Source organism: Nelumbo lutea, chromosome 2 (assembly GCF_056320005.1).
Source record: "Nelumbo lutea isolate HS-2025 chromosome 2, American lotus-T2T, whole genome shotgun sequence".
NCBI lineage: Eukaryota > Viridiplantae > Streptophyta > Magnoliopsida > Proteales > Nelumbonaceae > Nelumbo > Nelumbo lutea.
The window spans coordinates 44,894,662-44,913,059 of record NC_142685.1 but is presented as its reverse complement, the minus strand read 5'-3'; the positions used below and the strand labels follow the sequence as shown (position 1 = coordinate 44,913,059).

The 18,398-nt window shown below is 36.4% G+C and overlaps 1 protein-coding gene across 3 annotated transcripts in view; it reads right to left on the bottom strand.

Moving 5' to 3' along the window:
- Positions 1 to 414: 414 nt before the first annotated feature.
- LOC148870279 (cell number regulator 8-like) overlaps positions 415 to 18,398 on the bottom strand; it is a 32,289-nt gene continuing 14,305 nt past the window's right edge. Inside the window, exons 1-4 of one of the 3 annotated variants that reach the window (XM_088972200.1) lie at positions 13,884 to 14,180; positions 13,347 to 13,700; positions 11,595 to 11,797; positions 415 to 878 (exon numbers count right to left, since the gene is read on the bottom strand). In XM_088972200.1, the coding sequence (XP_088828326.1) occupies positions 645 to 878; positions 11,595 to 11,797; positions 13,347 to 13,620 (711 nt within the window). In that variant the 5' untranslated portion in view covers positions 13,621 to 13,700; positions 13,884 to 14,180 and the 3' untranslated portion in view covers positions 415 to 644. Of the gene's footprint in view, positions 879 to 11,594; positions 11,798 to 13,346; positions 13,770 to 13,883; positions 14,181 to 18,398 lie in introns of those variants that run through there. The other 2 variants (XM_088972199.1, XM_088972198.1) reach the window with 2 other exon arrangements.

The window sequence follows — 18,398 nt, the reverse complement described above, 5'->3', positions numbered from 1 at the left end:
GGCTCCCATCACCCATGACACCACTCATCGTCTAAGGTTTTGAGGCTTTGAACACAAATTAGAGATGATCATTTCAGCCCACAACCCATCCAGGTTGTCACTCAGCGGGTTTTTGATGCAGTGACGTTTAAACACAGGTGGCTTAAAGGGAAATTGGATTTGGTCCTCACAGTCCCTTGCAGCTGTGCATTGAGAATATCTACCCATAAAAATATACGGAGATGTTCCCAATGCACGGAGGACCAAATCCTATCTCGCTTAGAGATTCACCAGACCTGCAATCCTGGCCAGGTGACAGTGGACCTGTTCGCCAGGTCAAAGATGAGTTGAAAACATTGCCACGCCACTGATCATCCTAAACAAACTACATTTATACCGGAGCTAATGTTATCACAATCCTAGAACACTTTAAGCTTATTTTAATATAAAATAGATTATAATTTATAAAATATAAACATCAAACTATTTCCTCTCTTTCCTGTTAACAATCTTACTTTATTTTGCTGAGCAACAAACCACATGGTTGTCTTGCTCGCATCAGACAATACGAATACAAGTAACAGTTTGTCTATGCCACATACATAATAACATTAAGTACATATATAGGCGTAGCCTATGAGAGAAACCGGATCATCTCGGGTGCCCTAACGGCCCATCGTCTGCTCCATTGGGGGGATCATAATCAAGACAGGTCGACTATTGAACCCAGGATGAGGCAGCCTACGGCGAAGCTCTCGCCCTTCCTGGCAAAGGGAACATGTGTGGCAGAAGAAGTGAGTTGCAAAGTCACATGCTGACTCACAATTCTCGCGTTGCATGTCATCCTCTATTACACCTCTGCAGCACCCACATGATCTAGAGAGCGCCTCGCAGCTGCCCTGTTTTTGCGTCACCATGACCAAGAGGGCAAAGGGTCAAAAAGTAATTATAATTATGATCAAGGAGAAAGAACAAAGAAAAAGAGAAAAAAAACCACAACCTACCTACATACATGCCTACCTATCATTCTCATAAGCAGAAAGAAGGAAAAGAAAGAAGAAAAGTCGATAATACATCACATAAGATGAGTTGTCCTTCAAATCTTAACTTTTTTTTATCAAGAATTAAAACAAAGAGATATAACAGAATTGCCTTCTTACCCCCAAAATAAAAACATTGCCTAAGAAGCATATACAAAATATGCTACAAAATATGCAGAAATATCTGTCGTCTGGCATAAGCAAAATTGGTCTCAAATTCTCGCCGTAGTCATCAATGGAATCTCGAAACTAATCGTGAATATCCAGGTACAACTGAGCGCATCTAATGATCTAAGCCTAATTTACCTTATTTGAGTCCAAGAGTGATTAGGGATGGCAATTTTCCCCATCCCCGACCCAATTTGTTTTGGCGGGGTGGGGGCAGGGATTAATGGAATCCCCGATCGAGGTCAGGGTCAGGGATGGGGATTGAGGTCCCCGCCCCACCCTGCCCCCGACTATATATTTAAATGTTATTTATATTAAATATATATATATATATATATATCAAAACATATTTAAAACATAATTTATAATTAAATTTTTTTATTTATTTTAAGTAAATTTATTTTTCAAAAAACTATTATCTAAAAAAATTTCAAGGATTCGAATCCCCATGGGAAACCCATCCCCATCAGGAATCGGGGATGGAGGAAAAATTTTATCCCCAGCAGGGATCAGGAACAACCCAAAATGAACATTGGCGTACTTGGGTTGGGTCTGGTCCAGGCTTGGTTTGGTCAATTGGAGTCAAGTAGGCCTGTCAATGTATTAAAAAAGTTGCATAAACCTATTTATCATCACTAATTTAAACCTTTAAATAGATATTTTGTATATTTTGCATATAAGCATGCATGCATGCATGTGTGTAGTGTATGCATCAACATATGTAAATTATGTACGCAAAAAATAATGGATCTTTAAACTGCAAATGGGTGATCACCACCTAATTCTTGCCTATTCTCACTTCCTTTGGACGAAGCCTACTCTCTCTGCCTTGCAGATGAGCTAACTGAACACATCTAAGGTGAATAAAAATGGGCATAGTGGATCTCCTTACCTAAGTCTTCCCCTTGCAAGAAATAAATTCTATATTGAACCATTAACATATTATATAAAATAAATCCTTTGTTGAACCATTAACAATATATAAAATCATGATTTAAGCATATTATATGGCATGCCCACACTCGTATCAGCGTTTGAGATTTTAAGAAACAATGTCATATCCCTTCTTCCATATTTGTATGTGTACATGTTCACAAATGAGCATCATAGTTGTAGTCCGCCTTTAAATCACCTCCATCTTTCCCCAAAACTACACATCAATCACCATATCCAAAATGGAACAATCCTACCCAAATATCTTGGGTACATTCATTGGTTATAAGAATCTAGCCTATTATTTATCTCCTCTGAATGGAAGGCCTCTTGGAAATGTGAAATAATGGATGGGAGAACCACTTTGAACTGGAGTGAGAGAACCTTAGCAACTATTTTCTAATAACTTCTTTTATAAGTAAAAGACAAAGTAAAATTTCATTAAACGAAAAATAGAATATAGTCTGGATGCGTGTTAAGGCAACACCTAACAACAGCAACAAGTACAAAACTACATGTCTTCAATTATTTTTTATAGTAAAATTTGACAAAATCAGTCTCACAAACAAGCCGAAAACAACTCCTGCCTATTGACTCCTTGCTAAACAAGGGGCTTTGAGGCAACAATTGTTTTGGGCTGCAATGTGAAGTGGAACAGAAATTTGTAATAGTGTGGGAGCTTTAATCCCATACACAAAGCTGTAAAACCTTATTTTAACCCTAATTTCAAATAAAATTCTCTTTTCCTGATAAAAAAAAATGTTTTGAGTGAGTGGAGACCAGAGTTTAGGAGGCCATTAAGAAATCAGGAAATTGAAGAATGTCTATTGTTTTTAGAAAATCTGCAACAGTCTAATGTTTCTATTTCTTTTAGGGATGGCCTGTGGTGGAAAGAGTGTAAAAATGGAACTTTTACTTGGCACTGATAAGGGAGAAACTGGCTATGGATCAAGTGGAAGGAGTAGGCGAATCCTATCATCCTTGGATAGCGTCTTAAGACCAACTGAAGAGTAGAGGTTTTTACATGGCAAGTTTCTGTTATCTTTTCTGCTCGGATGATGAAACAATACTCCACCTGTTCTATACTTGCAGGATTGCTCAATTCATGTGGAGTTTTTTCTCCTTCCTATTTGGAATTTACTTGTTTCAGCCTTCGACTATAGTAGAGCTATTTTCCTCTTGGCCAATATTTAATGGGAGCAAGAAAAAAAAAAGATTGTGTGGAGTTGCACCCCTTTTGCGGTCTATTGGGTTTTATGGAATGAGAGAAATAAAAGACTATTTGCGAACAAACAGAAAAAACATTGGAAGGTTGTTAGCTATGGTTGAAAATTTGATCTCCAATTGGATTCTGGTGCATCCATATTCTCATCAGACTAGCAGAGCAAAGTTGGGGGAGAATTTTTGGAATTTTCTTGAGTTGCATACTTGCAATCTTGATTCAACTATTGTAGTGTAAACTGCATGTGTGCAAGGCTGCAACTGGGTGTCATCTTAACACTCCCCGGGTCGTATGAATCATTTTTCTTTTAATGAATTTTTTTTGTTATGATTCTTAAAAAAAGGATGTACCAAGTGCCCTAAAGAAGTTAAACAAGAAATTTTATCATATATGCAAAAGAAGAGGATAGGATTCTCGATTTTGATGATCATGAGAATATGATTGAAATTGAAGAAGATGATAATGTACAAGTTCATGGTGGTGACAGACATCAAAAATTTGCTTCATTATCTAATTGTGGTGGTTTTAATTCATGTCCTAGGCATTTTGCATCTTCTGGATCAAATTCCAATCCATCCATTAAAAGACAAAAAAGGACTATAGATAAGTTTTTTACAACACTTAGTCCAGAACAAGTAATAAAGAATGAGAAGGGAACAAAAAAGGATGAAACAAACCACATTTAATGAAATATGTAACAAAAAAGGGAGGGAACAAGTTTGTATACTTATTGCTAGGAGGTTATATCAAGCGGGTATTCCTTTAAATAGCATTTGCTTGAAAAACTTTGGAGCTATGGTGGAAGCAATTGGGCAATTTGGGTCGGGATTAAAGATCACATGTTATTATGAAATGAGGATTCCTTTATTGAAAAAAGATGTTGATTACACAAAGACAATGTTGCAACATTAGAGAGTCATGAAAAAAGTGGGGGAGTTCTCTAATGTCTAATGAATGGACTGATAGAAAAGATAGAACCCTCATTAATTTTTTGGTCCATAGCCATGTCGGGACAATGTTCATAGAAAGCATCGGTGATAATAAAGACAATTGAAAAGTTGTTTAATTTACTTGATAAGATGGTTGAGAAGATTGGTGAAAAGAATGTCATTCAAGTCATTACTAATAATGCTTTGAACTATGTTTTTGGCTGATAATTTTGTAACTTGTTCATTTTATTTACAGCTTTTACTTAGTTTTTAGTGTCTTGTTTCTAAATTGTTATTTTTGTGTTATTAGGAAAATATTTGATGGCTAAGTATCCTCAATTGACATGGACACCATGTGTTGTCCATTGTATGGATCTCATTTTGAAAGACATTGGCAAATTATATATTCTCAAGAGAACTATTGAGAGGGTTATAGCACTAATGGGGATACAGATATAACCATCTGGGCCTATTGAACTAAATGAGAAGCTTTACAAGTCAAAGTGAATTTATTAGGCCGACCAAACCCATATTGCTACCTCCTACCTTACATAACATAGCATTTATAAGCAAAAGAGGAACATAAGGAAAATGTAATTCTATAAAGTGGAGTGATAACAAATAGGTAAAGGAAAACAAGGGTATAAAGGTTGCTGAGATAGCAATGATGCCCTCATGCCCTCTTGTTCATGTTTTACGCTTGGTAGATCGTGAAAACAAGCCAGTTATGGGTTTTACATCTATGAGGCTGTTGATAGGGCAAAGGAAGCAATTGAGAAGGCACTTAATGGTAAAAAAAAATCTTCGAAAATTTTGAGATTATTGATAAGAGGTGGGAGTGTCAACTCCACCAACCATTGTATGCAGTTGGTTTCTATCTGAAGCTGAATTTTATTATGATGATGTGGAAAGAATTGATTCAGATGAAGAGATTATAAATGGACTCTATAAAGTAATCCAGAAAGTGACAAGAACAAATTGAATACAATCATTGATGAATTATCAAAATATAAGAATGTAGAGGGAATTTTTTATAATGACATGGCTATTTGGTAGAGAAAGATATAAGTACTAGGTAAATAATGATATCTAGTCAATTAATATTTTTTGTTTATTATTTTAGTGATTGTTGTTTTTATTTAACTAATTTGCTAGTTTAATTATTATTTATATTTTTTAGCTGATTGATGAATAGCATTTGATGCTCCAGCTCCAAATCTACAAAAAATTGATACCAAAATTCTAAGTTTAACATGTAGTGCATTTGGTTACAAGCAAAATTGGAGTGTGTTTGAGCATGTATGTTTAATTAATAAATTTACCTGTTTAATAATTTATATTAAAATTATATTTTAGTTTTACATTTAAATTTTATTTTTTTAGAAATTCAATGCTATTTTGTGAATTTATAGACTTGTACTAAAAAGAGGTTGGATCAAAAGCAATTAAATGATTTGGTATTTATTAAGTTCAACCAGATGCTGAAAGAGAGTTTTGATTCACATAGTTACACCGATCCTATCTCTCTAAAAGATATTGATGAGAGTAATGAATGGTTATAGAGAGAGATTGATAGGGCCGAAGATGATTTGGTGTTTGAAGGTGATTGATTAACATAGGGAGATGTTGCTCGTGCTTCTGGTTCTGGAGTTGAAGAGCTAATAAGACATACAAGATCTAGATGTTCAATTTCGCAGTTACTAGCAAAATCAATCAATGCCAAAAGACCTAACATATCAAGTTCCTAATTGCATTGGAAGATGAAGATGAATTTGACATAGAAGAAGAAATAGAAGAGATAATCAATGACTACAAATTTGATGAGTATGAAAATGATGTGGAATTTCCAAGTGATGAGGAAAATCATGAGGATGAATGAGTGTTGAAGTCTTGAAGAAAGAAGGATCAAGAATGGATGAATGGACATAATGAAATAGTATGGCTTTCAGATTTTGTAGGCAATAGACTTACTTTTTATATAGGTTGTGCTTTGTGATAGTTATGAACTAATGATGAAAGAATCTCTTTATAAAATTCAAGATTTAAATAGAAACCAGTTGCATGCAATGGTTGGTGGAGTTGACACTCCCACCCCTTATCAATAATCTCAAAAATTTCTTTCCAAGATCTTTTCTTTTTTACCATCAAATGTCTTCTCAATTGCTTCCTTTGCCTTATCAACAACCTAATAGATGTAACCCATTGTTGGATTGTTTTCACTATCTACCAAGCGTCAAACACGAATAAGAGGGATGCACACCTTAAATATATACAATATTATTTCAAAATGAAGGCATCATTGCTATCTCTGCAACCTTTCTACCCTTGCTTTCCTTTGCCTATTTGCGATCACTCCACTCAATAGAATTACATTTCCCTCAAGTTCCTCCTTTTCCTATAAATGCTTTGTAATGTAACGTAGGAGGTAGCAAATGGGTTTTGGCCAGCCTAGCCAATTCATTTTGACTTGTAAACCTTCTCATTTAGTTCAATAGGCCCGGATGATTATATATGTATCCCATTAGTGCCATAACCCTCTCAATAGTCCTCTTGGCAATATGTAATTTTCCAATGCCTTCCAAAATGAGATCCATACAATGGACAACACATGGTGTCTATGTCAATTGAGGATACTTAGCCATCAAATATTTTCCTAATAACACAAAAATAACAATTTAAGAAACAAGACAAGAAAAACTAAGTAAAAGTTGTGAATAAAATAAGTTACAAAATTACCTACCAAAAACAAAGTTCGAAGCGTTATCATTAATGATTTGAATGACATTCTTTTCACCAATTGAAGATACATAGCCCCCTTATTTTTTCTCTTTTTCTTGCTACATTTCTTGTTATTAAACATTGAAATTAATATATTATGTAAATGATATATTTATGATGCCATGTTTATGTTTTTATATGAAATTTATAGTTAGTTACTCATTTAAATGGTTTTATTGCTAATAGGTGGTATACAGGCATGTTGGTTAGTATAAAAAACTAACAAAGTAGCTTAGGAGAAGTAGGGATCTTTAGATTTTATGCTTTCAAATTCAATCGCCTAGGGTGCCCTGTGGTTGCCTAGGCGAGCCTAAACGCTTTAACAACTATGGCTACCACCCTCCTCCATAAAGAATCCTTTTCTCTAACTTGCCCAAACCTCCATAGCCACTTACCAAAGAGAGCCCTATTAAACAGCCTCACCCTTCTAAACCCCAGACCCCCTTTTCCTTTTGGTATGCATACCTTGTCCCAATTCACCAAATGGAACTTCTTTTGGCCCACAATTCCTTCCCAAAGGAAATCTCTCTGTAGTTTTTTGATCTTGTCAGCCACCTTCTTTGGAACCTTTAAGAGTGGCAAACAGCATGTTCGCAAGCTTGAAAGGACACTTCTAATGAAAACTCTGCCCCCAAAAGAAAAATATTTTGCTTTCCACTTCTCCAATCTTTTTTCCACCCTTTCTAGCACTACTTTTGAAATCTTGGTCCCCACAAGGAGAGACCCAAATAGAGGAAAGGTAAGTCCCCTAATTGACATTCCAACACTGCAGCACACTATTCCAGCACCTCCCTTTCTACTTCCCCCACTCCGATTAGTAGACTCTTGGACAGATTAATTTTCAGACTTGTTAACATTTCAAAGTTTGCCAGTATATATAGTATAGCCGTTAAACTCAGAACTTGGTCCACTGAGGCAATGTCATCTGTGTACTAAAGGTGAGAGATGTAGAGCCCCTCCAAACCCACTCTAAAGCCTTCAATCAATCCCAGTTGAACATCCTTCACCAAACACAAATTTAACACCTCCATAACCAGAACAAAAAGCAAAGGGGAAATTGGATCTCCCTGCCGTAAACCTCCAGATGCTTGAAAGAATTCTGATGAGACTCCATTGAGAAGAAGAGAAAAAGACGTTGAAGATGCACAAGCATACACCCAGCACCTCCATTTCTCCCCAAAGCCCTTCAAACGCTGCATTTCCTCCAATAAATCACCTTCCACGTGGTCATACACCTTTTCAATGTCAATCTTACAAACCAGACCTGGCTCCCACTTCTCAGCCTAGAATCAATACATTCACTAGCCACACCACCCCATTAAAATTTGCCTTCCACGAAGGCCATCTGGGTTTCTCCCATCACTTCAGCCTCCATGGTAACACCTTAGCCAAAAGCTTATAAGAGCTGCTTATTAAACTGATTGATCTGAAACCTTTAATATTCACTGCCCCATCCTTCTTTTGAATCAGAGAAATAAAAGTGGCATTGAACCTTTTATCCAGCTCTTTTGTGTCACAAAATTCCTTGATCATTTGAACAAAATCCCCCTCCAAGAAGCTCCAATCAGTCTTAATGATGCTAAAGTTAAACCCATCAGGCCGTAGAGCTTTGTCTCTTTCAATCCTTTTCAAAGCTTCACTGATCTCCCCAGTCTCTACCTCCTTTTGTAACCACACTGTTGAGCTACCATTCAACTTTCTAGGCTCCAAGCCCCCCAAGGACACCCACCTCCAACCCCTTTCTAAGAATAAATTCTTGTAGAAATCTACCACCTCTTGTTGTATATCCTCCCATAAGTCCACCACCACCTCTCCTACCTGAATTCTCGAAATGAGGTTCCTCCTATTCCTTGCGCTTGCAAAAGCCTGAAAATATGATGTGTTCTTACCTCCCTCCCTCAGCCAAATTGCCCTCAACTTTTGTCTCCAGCTCACCTCCTCCCTCAAAATTAACCTTTCCAGTTCTCTTTCCAAGGAATCCTGCTCTACAAGAGTCTCTCTTGAGAATTGCCCCTCTTCTTCCAGCCTAACCAATTTTTCTAGCTTTTCCAAAACCTCTTTTTTCCTCAATTCAGCCCCTCCAAACATCTCTGATCTTCTACCCCTCAATTCTTCTTTTAGAACCTGAAACTTTCTCAATATCCTAAGAGCTGCTGAACCTTCCAGGGTTCCACCTGCAAACTCCTCCACCTCTCCTCAGCCCACTCCAAAAATTTTGGTTATTGCAACCAAACATTTTCAAGTTTGAAAGATCTCACTCCGTTTACAGCTACAAACTTTCTTAACAATATTGTTTTGTGGTCTGACATTCTTAGAGTCGAGGCTTCTTGAACCACCTCCCCCACATACTCCACCCAATCTCCTGAGAATAGGAAATTATCCAGCCTTCTAAGGATAGCTGGAATTTGACCGCTCGACCAAGTGAATTTCCCACCACTTAAAGGTGGACCAATAAGCCCGTTTCCTTCAATAAATTCTCCAAGTTTTCTCATTCCCACCAAAAACCTTCTCTCCCTTCCTCTTTTCATTTCGCTCCTCCTCCTTACCACATAAAAATCTCCTCCTACCACCCAAGGACCACCCCACAACCCCCTCAGCTCCTCCAACTCTTCCCAAAACTCAGGTCTTTTTTCCCTCTGAGTTTGGGCCATAGACGTTTGTTATACCCCAGTGCGATTCTCCATTCACCTCCTTCAGACAAACCGCCACAAAGAACTTTCCCACCTTCTCACCCACCTTTCTGAATACCCCTGGATCCCAAAAAATGAGTAACCGTCTGACAAACCCACCGCACTCAGCTCCAGCCATTCCCCACCATTCCTTCCCCAAATCTCCTCCTTCAAACCCAGATTAAAATATTCCAGCTTTGTCTCCTGAAGCAGCACAACTGTAGGGCTATGTTTCTTAATTAAGTGTCCCACGGTCACCCTTCAAACCCCCACTTTTGTTGGACAGTTATAATCATATACAAACTTAAAATTTAAAAACAAAGAAAAAAAATTTACAACTTGAATAGGTGCTCGTCTGGGCCGCCTGGCGCCTGGCTGAGGCACACAACTTAGGCAGAGGCGAGTACCTTTATAAAGTCCAGCCACCTTGACCTATCAAGGCGCCTAGCCTGAATGCACCCTCGCCGTTGTGCCTAGGCACACCTTTTAAATCACTGAAACAAGGTACCTTGTCTTATTAGTTTCTAGAGGGAGTCATCTTGATACCTTGCCTTGTAATAGTGGAATTCAGGCTTTGAATCCTGGTGGATCCTTCTCTTATGTCGCTTTCTTTTTAAGCTGTCTCTCTTTCGTTTCCCAATGGCTTTTCCTTTAATGCATTTGAAAAGGTTCAGTTCCTCCAAAAATTAAAGCTATTTGTTGGGAGAAAATTCATCTAGAAATTCATACTCATGAGGTCCTTTAAGGAGTAAGACCTTATAGGTCAGTGACACCACATATGCATTTTTATATAAAGCAAACTTTGAGGCTACATTTCATTTACTAAACTCCTGCACATATGTCTCCAAATGGGAGTTCTCTCAATTCAGATGCAGGTGGGAACTTCTCATGGTTATGAAGAGACTATTTTTACAAACCTTATTCTCTACAACAAAGAAGATTAGGAAAATCATGTGCCAAACTGCCAATGCACTCTGCCTACAATTTTTTGGACAGATTGGGAAGAAAGAAAACAATATGGAGCTTCTAGTGTCTTGTGGCACACCCACCCACCCATATGAAATTTCAAAATATTTCATGATTAAGATACATGCAACTGCCTAATCCAATTAGTATGTTGACAATGCACAGACACAAATAAAGTAGATAACCAATAACACAGCTTCTAGAAAAGACACAACAAATCCAATTTTTTATCAGCAACACAGAAAATATTCATTAATTAAAAAGATCATGTACAACAAGTTGTGGGCGGACAAGAAGTCCAAAGTATCCCACTAATTACATCACAGCCCCAATCATAGCCAGGACAATTCCTTTAATTACAACACAGCCCCAAAGGTGATCAAAAAGAAAATCCCACTAACTACAACATAACTGTAACAACATACTTTGCATGAAAAAGACACAATTATGGTACTAATTTTCATGGGCATTGAACATTCTACAAAATATTTAGCTGCCTCAAACCACTAGCAGGTCTCCTATATGTTCATTAGTCATTACCTAGCTAATCATATATATTATGCAAATAAAAGAGCAAAACAAATGGAATCCATTTTCACCAAGTTCATATCATATTAGGCAACTCAAAATTTTTAAAATCAGTAAGTTGATGTGGTCTTATTAATCCAAAACAGTGATCAACATCTCATAAACTGGAGAGTTGCTTGCCAACAATGAGGCTCAAAAAGATACCTAGAACTCAAGCAACATATTGCAGTCATTGGCAATAATCAACACAATATATGCAGATAAAAGAAAAGGCATTCATTCCTAGACCCGTATAGCTTTCATTAGAGAAGAACTAAACAACACATAAAAATTAAACAGTTGATAAACATACCAACTCAATAAAAGAGTCAAAGAAACTTGCCTCAAGGTTGAATTTCCTGCGAATTGCTGTGCGGCTGGGATAAGAAAACCATGGAGCCAGGAAATTCGAACCAAAAACAGAGTTCCCAAGCATATAAAGGCCAGTGTAAGCTAGGCAGTGATTTGCAAAAGTCCCTGAACCAGATCCTAGTCTCTCCACATTACTCCCATATAGAATACAAGGGGCAAAGCTTCCAAGAAGACCTACCCAGATTATTGTTCTTGTCAGAATAAAAATAACCAAAAGCATATGGTGATTATGACAGAAACAAAGTTGGAACTCAACAACATTTTAGCAACTAGAAAAGCTTAATCTTAAAGTAAATGCACAAAAGAGCTTCTACCCATTCTCTTTAACTAACAAAAATAGAAATTAACACTGACAGCACTAGAAAGTCTCTTTTGTTTCAAAATGACTCTTCACTGCTTCAAAATATTAGGCTATCAAGGCAAACCAGATATTGTACATAAATGGATGGATATAATGAATGTTAAATAAGCATCTTAATTTATTATTTAATCAGTATAAGCATCGCAATTTATTAATTATTACTGAATGCTTTACAATAAAAATTGTAATTTAATCACGTGTTTTTTCTTCAATTGGTTTTAGCCGATTGGCTTTGGATCGTGGCAATGTGAATTGCATATTGGGACCTAGATCGGCCCAATTTGTCTAGAGCTTAGGTGAAGTGAAATTCAAATAAGAAGCCTGCTTAGGTGAGATCCACCTAAGCAGAGAGTCTGCAGACTAATGCAATGGATCATGATTCTTGAATCAAAGACCAGACAAGCAAGCTCAGCTGGGCTCAGAGCTTATTGGGCACGCTAAGTATGATTTTCCACTTAAGCAAAACTAGGAAAAAGATACACAAAATGGACTCTTGAAATCGTCATGTGGTTGAAATTATGCTTTATGCAAAATGCAAGATGCAAATTACGGAAGACACTCCGTCATCAATGACATCAACCAGATAGTTTATTCAGTCCAGAAGCTACAAGTGCCACGGAACATAAAATTCATAGAAAGTTAATGCAAATAGTATTCTTTTCATCAGTCAATGAGAAAACACCATTAGTTATGCAAATTACGGAAGACACTCCGTCATCAATGACATCAACCAGATAGTTTATTCAGTCCAGAAGCTACAAGTGCCACGGAACATAAAATTCATAGAAAGTTATGCAAATAGTATTCTTTTCATCAGTCAATGAGAAAACACCATTAGTTTCCCAATACATGTATCTATCATCAAAACAATTTCGAAAAAACACGTACGAATAACATTCTAGAAATACCATTCGTTATTTACGAGTTTTTCTCTGTTTCTTTGGGCTATAGTGTCACTAGAAGGTTTTAAAGATCATTAACATTCATCTAACGCCTAATGCCTTTATTTTGCAAGTACTTTTTAGCAGGTAGATTAATAAGTCTCTTTGTTAGTAGATTAACGCCTAACGTTTTCTGTTTTATAATATCTATCTATCTATTTTATTGGCGCATCAACTTTCCAAATACCCCTATAGCAATACACTATTTTGTCATGCCTGGAAAGTTAATTGAATATAAAACCGCATCCATAGAAAGAAAAGCCTTAAACCTTGAAAAATATGGCGGAGGGCATAACAAAATCATGATGACCAAGAAGACGATCCATTGGAAAGTCCCTCCATAATTTAAACAAGGAAAGGGATATCTAAAACAAGGAAAAAAAAAAACAATCAACTAGACAATTGGAAGGACAAAACTTACAAACTTCGAGATCGCTGCTGCAAAACTCATCGTTGCGACCAAGACAAGCGAACAGAGAGGAATCCCACTGAGCACGAGACACCGGCTCACCAACTACACTCCCGTGTCCTAACGGCAAACCATCGGCAGTCCACCCTGCACCCCGGCCGACGTTCTGTCCAGATTCCACCGACACAGGTTTCGTAGGCGCCGCCTTTTTCTCGCCGTGCTTAGCATTCCTCTCTCCATCGCCTTGCTTGGTCAGAAGAGGGTTTGATTCTTCTGGATTAGCCATTGATGCAAGCCCTAACAAACAGACCGAACGAGCAAGAAAAATGCGAGTGGTCGGATAGTCGGATCAAAGCCGTGTAGACTCTGGCAATTATAAAATGTGAAGGAAAGAAAAATCAGATCCAAACCCTAACGAACGAACAAGAGAATAGAAACGTGACTGCTTGGATCGAAGCCCTGGAGATGCTGGCAATTACAGAATGTGAAGGAAAAGAACAGAAAAATTAAAAAAGAAAGACTTCGAGTTCTGGTACGAGTCAAACGGACCCTATCAACCGCCTTATGTTCGACGCTAGGCTTTTAACAGACACCCGCGGTTCTCTCACCGGACCAGATAATTTGCTACCGTATAGGGCTTAATCCAGACTAACAGGATGTATGCAACCGATCATAGTCCATCTTGACCGTCAATTATGGTGGCCCATGGTAGTTTGGATAAGATAACATCACACGAATGAGCAGGTGAGATATGTCTTTCAGTGCCGCTCAGTCCCTCGAGCGGACTGAGACACTCTGTCCTCTATTGTGTATCCATTGAGGACACCCGTCTGCTCATTCTCTTGTAAATTAAACGGAATCATATCCGAGGCGTTAACTATCTAAATCTAAAAAACTAAAAATTAATGCGTTTTTTACAAAGACCCCCTGATACCTGAATCTTTATTTGCCATAAAAATCCCTATTCGTTAGAGTTTCATCAGTCAACTTTGGAAAAAAAGCCTCATTAAATTGTTTACATTTTTAAATCCCTAAACTATTCTTCTTATTTATTTGAATGGTGATTTATAATTTAATTACTTTTCATTGAAAATCCCTTTTTGTTATTCCTGTAGATTCTTACAGATTTTTTACTAATATTCAAATGAAATTGTAGAAGTTTTTTTGTGACATAAAATTATGGCTTCGCTTCATCGCTTGGCTTCTCTTAATTTATTATTGAAAGGAATTGATAATTTTTATATTTTAAGATGGAGAGAGGCATTCATGAGAGAGATCTCAAATCTATTTTCGTTGTCATCAACATCATCAATATAGGTGACCTCCTTCTTCTTCTTTCTTTCTCTTTCTCTCTCAAAGTTTTCCTTCTTTTCTAAGTTCTCTCAGCCAATAAAGCCTCTTCTCACTCTCATCCTCAGTCCCATTCTCATGATATTTATATTCATCTTACCCCAATATTCTAATCCAATGGGTAAAATGAATATACATGATTTTTACTTATTGAAACATTTGAACCATTTAACCAACATTGACTTGGATTAATGAATATAGGGAATCAAACCTTGGTGCCAAGATTAATGAATATAGGGAACCATTTAAAACCTTGGTGCCAAGATTAATGAATATAGGGAATCAAACCTATATTCTACATGTTCTGTGTAACATGGTTGGTTAATGGTAAGGGTGCTCACGGTTTGGTTGGGCTAATTTTTGAAATCAAACCCAGGTTATTGGTTTTTGGAAAACTAGCAAATCGGTAATCGAAACCACACCAAAGTCGATCGGTTAACCGGTTGATTGGTTCGATTCATCAATTTTTCAATTTTTTTTATTATTTACAATATTTATTATAGAAAAATATATAAATATATAATAAAATACTAGAAATATATATAATATTATATTTTAAATAATAAATAATATATTATATTTATATATAATGCATATTTATTAATTTATAATGTATAGAAAATATAAAATATATATAAATATATGTATACCGATTGGTTCGGTCAACCAACAATTTCTATTTTGGTTAACCGAAACTGAACTGGTACCTTCGGTTTTTTTTTTAAATATTGAATCGAAACCAAATCGACCAGTTTGGTTTCGGTCAGTTTGTTTTTTGTTTTGTTTTTCTGTTTTTTTTTTTTTTTTGCTCACCCCTAGTCAATGGTCTTCATCATGGCTCATGCGAATCTTCCCTCAGTATTCCCATTTCCCATGTAAGCACAGAAAATGTACACATTGAATAAGCACTCTAGAAATTTTGTGACATTTGCCGCATAGAATACCCTTAAGCTACCCTTTAAATGATTTAAAGAAAAGGGGTTTTAGGCAGGGCTGGAGGGGCTGTAATTTTAGATTTCTAAGGTGGACTGAATCTACTTATCCCTAAAGAAAATTGTAAGACAGTTTTCAAAATATTTATTGAGTGCTTATAGGATATGCTCACAATGGTGTATCTACCCAACCTAGGGCTTGTTCATTTGCTCTGAAGTCTAACATCCGAAATTGCAATAATTACATTAAGAGGTATATTGGTATTGGTAAATTTTTCTTTCCTTTGAACTCTAAATGGAGAGAATGTTGTTTTGAATTCTGAAATTTGAATTCTTAAAATTATCAAATATCCATTTTACCCCATATATGAGAGTTTTTGTTTATCTTTTCGGGGGCATCATTGAAAAACTAAAGTTGTATAATTGCACTTTAAGAGATAAGAGATAAGAGGAAATGAACACCCATTTTTCTCTTAAAGTTAAAAGATTCCTCTTAAGAGATAAGAGTTGAGAGGAAACAAATAGACCCCTAGTCTCATTTACGAGGGTTAAAGAGCAACAACTTCTAATTTCTATAAGGTAGGTCCCACCTAAATAACCTATTAAGTTATATTTAGTAAAAAATTCATATAGCCCAAACTAGTTGTCAATCAACTATCTCAAGGTTATCCACTTTAGTCGCTTTTAATGGCTTAATTAAATAGTTTGGGTTCAATTTGAGTTATGTTCGGGTAAATTATACTAGTTATTCAAATTTGAATTCGAGCAATATAATATTTGGGCCTTATTCATTTTTTCAAATGTTATTTATCCAGGTAAATGCGTTTATCCAGATTTCAATTAAATGTTTTCTAGGAAATACATATCTAGGTAAGTTCATTTACTCATGCTCTTCTAATAACTTTATTACCCATAAAAGAAGGCATTAAAATGGAAAACTTTGTCCCATTCTGTTTTGTAAACTTTTAACAAAGGTGAAAAAGTTACGCACTTGGGAGGTGGGTATCACTTACCCGGGTATATATAAGGAAGCTTAGTTTACTATGGGGCCCATAGCTTACCAAAAAATGAATAGGGCCACGGTTTGAAATTTTGTAAATCTAGTTCAGTTGTATTAGAATAAAAATATATTATATTATAAAAATATTAGTTTTTCAAGCTTTTGAGTTGAACTTGAACTTCTTAACTTTTAGTCTGCAAATAGAACTTGAATGGAACATGAGCCCCACCCATAGAAACCTTTATAAGTCATTTTTCCTCGCAATAAGTGCTAGCTCAATAATAATAATAATAATAATAATAATAATAATAATAATAATAATAATAATAATAATAATAAAGGTAAAATACAAAAACCTCCCTGAAGTTTCTGACAATCATAAAAACCTCCCCTTTAGTTTCACTTTAGCAAAAGTCTCCCTTGAACTTTTAAAGAACTCAACAAAAACCTCCCTTTCGTCATTAATTCATACGATAAACACATAATGGTACAAAATTGCCCTTGATTAATTGTCAAGGCATCATTAAAAATATTTTAAAATGCCAAAATTACCCTTGTTCAATTAATCTATTTTTACACTTTGTTACGGTTAAATTGTTTTAGTATTTAACTAAAGCATCTGTAAACGAAAAACCAAAACCATAACTAAAATTAAAATTATACTTAAATTTTTTTAAGTATTTAATTACTCAAAACATAAAAGTTGTTTAGTACATGAAGAAAATTCAACAAAAATTAAAATTATATATGTTTGAATGGCAAGTCTTCCCCTCCTACCATAAAACCTTTTTTGTTCATGGAAAATTAAGGAGCTCACAACGTCTGTCCCCTAGGTACAAAAAATTTTCTATCCCATCCAATTATGTTCGAACACATCACACTCTCCTATGTCATTTTGAAACTAATGGAGCTAAGGATCTAATGATAGTATGGATGCCAAGTTTTATCAAATACGTTTAACACAATCCTACCTCTCACTTTGCTCCATCATTCCCTCTATTCTCTTCCCCTCCCTCCCCACCGCACCTTCACATTCATTGACATCAAATCGTGAAACTCATTCATCATCATCGGAGACAATTCTACACTCGAGCAATTGCAACCCTCGCCATCCCTCTCTCTTCTCTTTTCCTCCCTCCCGACCGCCCCTTCACACATGCATCGTGAATTGTACCCACAGTCGAAGACAACTCTACAACCTCCTCGCCACTCCAATTAACCCCCTTCTTTCTCTTTTCTCATTCTCTCGCTCTCTCTTCTTCAGCCCAAATCTCCTCTGCCAATACAACACCTCCATCGGAACTGCCACTATCACAATAACCGGGGCTAATGTGATTAATTTAGGGTTGAAACCATCATATTGTCCCACTTTTGAGGTTAAGTTCTTGTGCCCACCATTTTTATCAGTAAAAAAAGACACCAGTGCAGAAGCAACATACGTTAAGTTGTTAATGTCAATACTTACATGGTTATTGTTTATATCAGCAAATTCAATATTCTTGATTGTATTGAGTTCAACTACAACAACATGGTTGGAAGAGTTTCCATTGCTGGAATCATTGAAGAGGCCTAGAGATTGGATTGGTGGAGATCTCGGGAGGCCTCTTGACAGTGCAATCACGAAAGCCATTGCATTGCCACCTATATCTGAGTACTTGCACTGAGGGACGATGCTGAACAAGAAACTGGTAGAGAAAGAGAAGACTTCACCGTTTGATTGATTCTTGAACTAGAGCGAATAGGGGTAAAAGGCATGACCTAACTGTTGTACAGAGCGGTTGG